This window comes from Austrofundulus limnaeus, unplaced genomic scaffold (genome assembly GCF_001266775.1).
Source record: "Austrofundulus limnaeus strain Quisiro unplaced genomic scaffold, Austrofundulus_limnaeus-1.0 Scaffold276, whole genome shotgun sequence".
NCBI classification, from domain to species: domain Eukaryota; kingdom Metazoa; phylum Chordata; class Actinopteri; order Cyprinodontiformes; family Rivulidae; genus Austrofundulus; species Austrofundulus limnaeus.
The window spans coordinates 180,125-188,782 of record NW_013952678.1 but is presented as its reverse complement, the minus strand read 5'-3'; the positions used below and the strand labels follow the sequence as shown (position 1 = coordinate 188,782).

At 40.5% G+C, this 8,658-nt stretch overlaps 1 protein-coding gene across 1 annotated transcript in view; it reads left to right on the top strand.

Moving 5' to 3' along the window:
* Nucleotides 1–378: 378 nt before the first annotated feature.
* nat8l (N-acetyltransferase 8-like) overlaps nucleotides 379–8,658 on the top strand; it is a 20,627-nt gene continuing 12,347 nt past the window's right edge. The window contains exons 1-2 of the mRNA XM_014021031.1: nucleotides 379–941; nucleotides 3,176–3,340. Of these exons, the coding sequence (XP_013876485.1) occupies nucleotides 635–941; nucleotides 3,176–3,340 (472 nt within the window). The 5' untranslated portion in view covers nucleotides 379–634. The remainder of the gene's footprint in view (nucleotides 942–3,175; nucleotides 3,341–8,658) is intronic.

Below are 8,658 nucleotides of genomic sequence, written 5' to 3'. Positions count from 1 at the left end.
CCCCCCCCCCAATCAAACTGAGGACTTTGTATTGACTTCCATTCATTTTTGTAACTGTATTTATGCCTAAACCAGACATGTTCCCTAAAATTACCCATAACTGGTCTACAGTTAACCCTACCCTGAACCAAAACTTGATTCACACCGTATCTCCAGTAGAGCTGCAAAGTGAGGACATGGAACCGGTCCTCACTTTGATAGCAAGTATGGCGCAAATGGTCCTCACTCTGTGATAAAAACAAGCACGCACATGCACACACACACACACACGCGCGCGCGCGAGCAGCTCAGACCAGTGTGAGCGGCGGGTGGGCCTCCCCAACCCCCCCTCCTCAGTACCCGCCCTGCTCGCCTATAAATACAGCCTGAACAGCACCGGCAAGTCTCGGTCCTCAAAAACTCTCAGGGTTGCAGCAGAACACCCTCCCCCTCCCCTTCTCGTCTTATCTCCACCACCACCACCATCCTCATCATCACCATCCTTCACCATCATCTCGCTGTTTTTTTTTTAAAGGGAACCAGTCTTATCTTTACTAACCCGTCCAGTTTTCTTTCTTCTCCTCTCTCCTCCGCTCTCCCMTCCGCCCCCGCTCACCACCACCCCTCACCCGGGCCATCACTCTGAACTAGTTGCATGCATTGTTCGTCTCCCAAAATGGTTTGCGAGACTAAGATCGTTGCGGACGAACACGAGGCTATACCGGCCGCCGGGACCAAGCGAGAGCAGATGATGTGGAGCTCTCCGCCCGCCGCCGGCGCGGCTTTAAACCCCGCCGAGCTGGCGGCGAAGGATGCGGTTTTCATCCGCGAGTTTGAGCGCGCCGACGAGCGGGAGGCGCTGCGCATCTTTCACGAGGGAATAATGGAGCGGATACCCAACACTGCGTTCAGGGGGATCTGGCAACAGCCCAGGACCCAGTTTTTATACGCTTTTCTCACAGGTAAGTCGCACGAATCACCAAAAACAGGACACTTTTTAAAATCATTATTATTAATAGTTTCACTCCCCCACACAAATAAAGCTTGCATCAGGTAATCGTTTCGTTACATGCTGTCCTGAATTTCACTCAGTTGAAAGCTGTTGCAGCTTTTTACGCAGCCGGCACGCGCAACAAAAGGCATGGCGGGGCGCGTGCTGCATGCTGGTGATGCTATGCCGGCCGGGTGGTTAGAAAGGAGTGAATCAGTTTGGAGACTGGCCCACAGGGTGCGCCCACACACCCAAGAAAGAACAAAAATGAACTCCCATGCGGTGCGCACTTTGTGCTGACGCTGCCCTTTGTCCACTGGCTTTTTGAAGATACCAAATTTCTGTTTTTTAATTTGATATTTGCCTTTTTTTTCAATAATAAAACCATGCATTTTTAGAGCTTTAGAATGTGCTTCGCCAGGATAAAAAGTCATCTTTTCTGTGCTGAGGAGAAACTTGCATGAAAGGCATCATCCATCCTGCTTGTTTCAGTTTGCGCTCCCTAGCGTCGCACCTGACTAATAACATCCCTCTTATAAAAACAACAAAAAAAGTTTCCCCCTGTTAATATTTGTGGTTTATTTCACAGTTTACCAAGTGTCGGCTTGTGTGAAGAGTAACTCCGGCTTGTCTCAATCAAAACTTATGTTTCCGACTTTAATGAAACCTACAAATCTCACAATAAGGAGAGAAACCTGGAGATGTGTTCAGGTTGGTTGTCACYGAATAAGAAAGGCAGTAAATATTAGTGCTCCTTTAATGTCATCTCACTTTTTGACCACATTATTGCAGGTACTTAAAAGTCATTGGAGCCAAGTTTTTTATATTATACCACATTTCTCTAAGACTCAGGCCCAGCCTCAGGAAAATTAAATTTTAGGGCCCCCTTTCAGTTTAGACAATCACTGCTTCCTACTGCCAAACTGTGGAAAAGACTCAATAAAGTCAGGAGGAAGGGCTAGTTTTTCTGTTTAGGTAACCACTGAAAATTATCAATTACGTTTTGAGCAACAGAAATAAATACAATGTTAAATTACTGTTCTGTTGACGTAAATATCAACTTCTTGTATACAGAGGTGTCAAAAGTATTCACATTCATTACTTAAGTAGAAGTATAAGATTTAAATATACTTCTTAAGTATCAACTCAAGATTTTTATTAGAGTAAGGTTTTAAAACAGTACATAAGTAAAAGTTAATGGGAAAAGAAGCCATTAAGGATAAAGCTCCAGGGATCTATAATTACATGCTCAAACCACATATTTGTACACATTATATTTATACTTCTCATCCAACCAYAATTAAACTCATTCTATCTAAGAGACATTTCTGGACAGTTTTATCTGAGCATATATCTGAGCAATAACAAGCTGAAATGAAAACAAGCCAAAGGGAAATAAAAATGTAAGGAGTAGAAGTAAAACGTTGGCTAAAAAGTTGCTCCAGTAAAGTAACGTAACAAAGTATTTGTACTTCATTACTAGACATCTCTGCTTTATRTGATCACTAGCATCAGTGTTTAGTGGATAGTTATGTGCTCTTGTGGGGTCCTCTGCTGGTCTGGGTGTCTGAAACAGTTGTTTGTACAGTTTTTGCTGTGGCTGCAGTGACTCAACATTCAAAGTTATTAATCACTGAGGAGCCTTTATCTGAGGCAGGAGCTCTTTTGCACCAAACATCTGCATTTTTGAGCCAAAGGTTTCAAATTTTACGAGCGTGTTTTGCTGTTGGATAAAAATCATGTGTCAAGACATTTTGGTGGCTTGTACCGACTCATGAGACAATGCAGGAATCAGACCATTAGCATTCAAATAATAGATTTCCGATGGCAAAAACAAATAAAGGAGATGTGTTCTAACAATACCGTAACCATTTAGCAAAGCCCAACAAAGTTAATATAGTTCAAGAACTAGTACCCATCACCAGGTATGCTCCAATGGCTCTTGAATATCTGCAGCTCAGGTTAAAATCTAGTGTTTGATAACTAATAAGCAGGAGTGTTAATATTTGTGACCTTTTTCAAAACATTTTTCAATCACAGTGACAGCTGAGCTGATTGCATCTTCAATTTTTTTTATCTCCTTGTCATCAGTGATGCCTGTGAAGATTCATGTCTTGTTGTTTGTGCCTGTTCTTCTGCCAAAAATCAAACATGTGATTCTCTCTTCTGACAGGTTTCGTTTACTTTTCTTCCATTTCTCCATAGTAATGTGCTTTTTCGTGACCAAATCTGTCACGCTGACATGCTGCGCGCCACTCATTCTCATGGGTGCACGCTACTACTACAGCAGGAAAGTTATCCAGAGTTATCTGGACTGTGCTCTGCACACGGACATGGCCGACATAGAGGCGTATTACATGAGACCCACAGGTAAGACGCGTGATAGACTGCACTGTTTCCACTGAATGAATGTGATYCTGTCAGCAGGCGAATCTTCACCAACATAGTCCAGGCTAGAATAACAAGAAATCTCAGATTCTGCAAAAATGCTGAKTCATGGGTGACTTTGCTAAAGAAGCTGAAACTGAGTTGGTAAAGAGAAACAATATTGAGAGTTAAAAATAAATGGTAAATGGACTGTACTTATATAGTGCCTTTCTATCCAACCAGGATACTCAAAGCACCCATTTACCCATCCACACACATTTATTCAGCACTCTACTAGATCTCTAGAAAGTTGACACGTAAAAATCATCAACAAATGTTGCAAAAGGCTAGCTAAAGGCTAAAGAAGCAAACAGTTAGTTTAAAGTATCAAAACACAAGCTAAAAGTAGCATAATAGTAGCTTAAAGGTAAACATTGCAAAAGGCTAGCTAAAATCTAAGAGGCAAACAGGTAGAAAATGCTACAAGTAAAAAAGGCTAAATAAGCAATCAATTAGTTTAAAGTATCAAAAGACTAGCTAAAAGTTGCATAATGGTAACAAAAAGCTAAAAGTCCCAAAAGACTTAATCAAAATATCAAAAGACAAGCTAAAATTAGCAGAATAGTAAATGTTAAAAGTAGCAAAAGGGTAGCTGAAAGCAGCCAAACAAAGGCTTAAAAGGTAACATGAAAAGACAGAGAATGTATGCTGAGGTGGATTTTAAAGTGAATAATTTTGAAGGAATTGAGATGTTTTATTTCTACTGAGAAAACATTCTGAAAAGTATAAAAGCAGAGGTGATGGCAGTCATTCCTTGAATAATCTGTAAGTTTTTTAATATATTAATGGATAAAATAAAGCCCCATTTACATGACAGATTTTGAGTGAAACCATATCTTTTCAGTCCTGTCATTCGTGTTTAAGACAACATCACTCGTTTTCTTTGAAACTGATGGTTGTGAAATTGTTAGGCGCTTGAAGTAGTTTGACGGCAAAGAATACAAAACAAGGTAATGATAGTGTGAATGCTGAATCAGCATTACAGATACTATTAAATAAATCAATAGTGCTTTTCTGGATTTGTAAAGTTAGTGAACTTACTGAAGTTAAGATAAAATCATGAAATTTAGTGACTGAATATGGTCTGGTCTAGAGTTTCCTCAGGCATAGCAAAAGGGAAAAATCATTAAATATGCAGGGCGTCTTTCTCCTTTCCTTCATCGTTCCCTCCTCCCTTGTCAGTCTGTCTCTCACTCCTCCCCCCACTCGTTTCCTCTCAGAGTTCCACGCAGCCAGTAAGGTGGGGTGGAGACCAGAGTGCAACGTAGGCCTATTGATCCTAACCGTAGGCCTAACCGTGGAGGAGGAGGAGACTGCTGAAACACTTTCTGCAGAGTGTCGGCAAGGCTCATTTCCTCCTCCTAATTGGAAAAATCCATCTGCCTCTGGTGTCGTCACAAACTACTTCATCTCATCTGGAGCTTAACTCTGGGTGTAAATGACTGCCGTCCACAAATATWTGACACGATTTCGTACATTCCTCTGCTTTGTGGCTGGTCGGAAACATCTGTTCACCCAGAAGCCCACGGCCGACATGAAAAGCAGGTGTTAGTTAAATCGGTCGATTGTTCGTTCCTCTCTGACACGACGCCCGGTGACTTGATAATCCACTGCTCATTGGAGTTTAGCCTTCCCATTATTGCAGTGGGGCTGCGGTGGTTCAGAGGGGGTCAAGCGCCACTGCTCCTGGACAATGATACTGATTACAACCCTGCAAAATGAATGAACCCACGCAGGGACAGTCACCTGGGTCCAAATGATTCGTTCTGGGGCTGCAACAGTGTGATGGTATGTTGCACAGAGCTGAAGCCTGCATCTCACCGGGCTGTGACTGTTRGTGAATAAAAGACACAAAATTGAGAAAAATGCATTAATTTTTACATGGAAACACACGTTATGACACATTTACGAAAATATATGAATAACAGTGCATGCAAACTCATTTGTTTCAACTTAATTACTCTTTAAGACTCTTTAAAAGGACGTATCATGCAAAATCAACAATTCTGCTGTGAAATACATTTCGTTGTGTACAGAGTCTGTAGGAGTGCAGAAAATTTAAATTTAGTCTCTCCTATAACTGCATAGATATATATTCTTTTATATATTTATGATCAGTTTTCTTTACTTACTATAACATTTTCTGAACTATTACATCACAGTATTTGCAACTTCACTGATAAATAAGGTCTGGACTTACCAACTACAAATTCGTTGTCTTCATTCTCTTCTCGCTCTGGGTCAGACTTCTGTCGACATCTTTTAATTAATAATAAAAAAGGAAGAAAAAGTTTTTGCGCTGCTAGATTATCGTAAACCCCTCTATCAAACTAGAATGAACCAGTTGAAAAGCTAGAGGGGGCGGGTTTAAAGAGACAGTCTCAAAATGAGTTGATCTGAGACACACCTCAGAAAAGAGGGTATAAAGGGCTCGACACACGGGGAGTGACAAACGACAGCGATTAATGGCTGTCATCGCAACCAGGGTGAAACCCGACACACGGGACGAGATAGCGATGGCAGCRTTGCGAATCRCGCTCTCAGGTCGCTTGTCTTCATGAAATTTGACTGGTTCTTCTAATGCCTCTTGTAAAGGTTATTGGTGGTTCAAAAAAAAGGGGGTGTGCATTACGGACGTGTAAACTAAACAAGTCTTGCAATGCTAATGATATTGAACAACAAACGCACACCAAGATACGATTTTATGAGGAAAAATTTATTGGATAACTTCACCCTGGAACCAACAAATTCCCATAAATTTGCCTTTATTAGTAATCCCTTGGTGAAGGGTCATATAAAACTATAAAGTTTGACAGAGCTAAAATAACATTGAAAGTGTTAGCTAACTACAGTGTGTAGCATACTCTCCGCTCATTGGTCAGTCAAAGAAACCCTCAGTGATTGGTTGTAACGCCATGAGACAAAAATTGAACGTTTTTCAACTTTCATATGTCGCATCGCAAGCTCGCGTGTGCACGTCTACGTGTACGAGCGCAAAATTTCACATGCATGATTTTTGCTGGTCGCTTGGCTGGAGGAGGGTGAGCGATTGTCGCCTCATCGCACAAGTTCCATARGAAATGAATGGAGAGTGAGCAACGTCGCCTCCCGTGTGTCAAGCCCTTTAGAGATGCTTGTGAAGTTACAACATAGAGGAATTCAGACCAAAGCATTGCAGTTCCACTTTATATAGACCCTTACTGAATGATGTGAAATGAATGTGAAACAGAAGGATATGTCTCTTTAAACTCAAAATTAATTCTTTTTGTGTTTTTGGTTTCCAATGAATTACGATTTAGTTTCATTATTCTCCCAAATTTGCTTTGCAATTCTCGTCCTTTCTGACTCACAGAAACTAAATCAAAGACTTGGAGTTGTGTGCAAGACGCCCGCGACGGCTCTGTGACTATTGTGAAAGCAAATTTGTTGCAGTAATTTTTCCAAACAAGTCTAAAATACAAGCTTCAAAGTGAGGCCTTCACAAATGTTTTGAGACATTTCTGGGAACTCCCTCTGGAATGTCGTTCCCAATTTGTTGCCAGCGGCCATGGCCCAGTGAGATACAGGAGGGGCTCGTTAGGCACCAAATAAAAGACCCTCTCAGTCACTTTTACACACATTTCTCAGACCCAAGGTCAAAGGTTCAAATGTGTGSTTGGCTTAACAGCCTTTATGTGAAAACAAAAAGTCATGTTGAGGTTGTTAGTTTACTGGTAGCATAAATAAAACAAACAAGTTGTGTGTTTGAGTTCCATTCTCAGAATAAAACAACGAGTTTAATAAATTGTATAAACATTTTTTTAGCCAACCAGAAAATCAACTTGCCTTCTTCTACTTTGCAGAAAATATCGTAAATAAATTTTTCAGTGTCGTGCATTAGTTTTGGGCCAACCTCAGGGTCTTTATATTTTCCTTGGAATGAGTCAAACCTAATATTTTTTATATACCATTTTGTTTTCAATTTTTACTGCTTTTTTGGCCATCCTCAACCCAGCTCTAATACAAGTATCTGACTACGACAGCATACTGCTAACAACATTCCTCTGAAAACACACAGCTGACATCTGATTTTAAACAAGAGGGTGATAACCATCCAGAATCAGACCCGTCAACCCAAGTTTACCAACTTAGTTTGAAGTGAGTCTGCAGGAGATTCTGTTAGAAACATAAAACTGCTCAACTGTGTGGAGTTCTGACGGAGGGGTGGAGGTAACAACAACAAAAAGACTGTAGACGTCAGGAGAAGGTCAAACCCACATGGATGAACAGGTTGTGTCAGCCTCCTCACATACTGATCACTTCCTGCCGGGCAAACAGTTTCATTACGTTCACAATCCGATCTCGTTCAAAGATGACACAGCAGTATACTTATTTTTCTCTTTGTGCAACAGTTGATTGTTGTTTCCATCTAATAGGCAACAATCAAGTCAGTTTTTCATAAAACAGAACAAACAAATTGCTTTTCAAAGCACCTACAGCTGTTCTCACCAGTTTCTCCCTGATTCATTTATCATCTTTGTCAACTAGAAATAATAGAAAAGAGCCAGTGGGTGCTGATTTCACCGGAGCCAGTAACCAAATGCTGTGCTTCCTGTTCCCTACCTCGCTTTGTTCCTGAGTTTTGTCGAACCAAGGACAAGCGTTACTTTCTTATTCGCTTGTAATTAAAATATTGCTGTTTTTAATGCCTAAGTGAAAACGTAAAACTTATTTGTTTAATTACACACTTTCATTTTGCCATAATTTGACCACTTAAAAAAAGCATTTAAACAAAACATTACAATTACATTTATTTGAACTTGAATTAAACTTTAATTCCAGCCTGTATGACCTACCAACCTGCCAGGTATAATAGGTGAACTGTGTTGAAGTAATGTAATCATTTGATCATCTGCAACCCAAAGAACAAGATAGTATTTATAAAAATTAGGTAATTTACAGTAAATGTATAAATCAGTTGCACATTTGTAGCCTGTATATGTCACTGCACCGTGCCATAGGCTGTCCCTGTCGTAGGCTTTTACTCATGCGGCCAATAAAACGTAGGCTGCATCTGAGTATCCTACACAGCTGACGATATCCCAGGATTCATTGCACTGTCACCAACTTAAACAGCGAAGTTTAGAAATTTATCATGAACTGAAGAATTTGTTTTTAAATGTAAGTTTAACACCGCAGCTGATGAAATTTACAGCGGGTAAAATAAGTATTGAACACGTCACCATTTTTCTCAGTAAATATATTACTAGAGGTGCTAATGA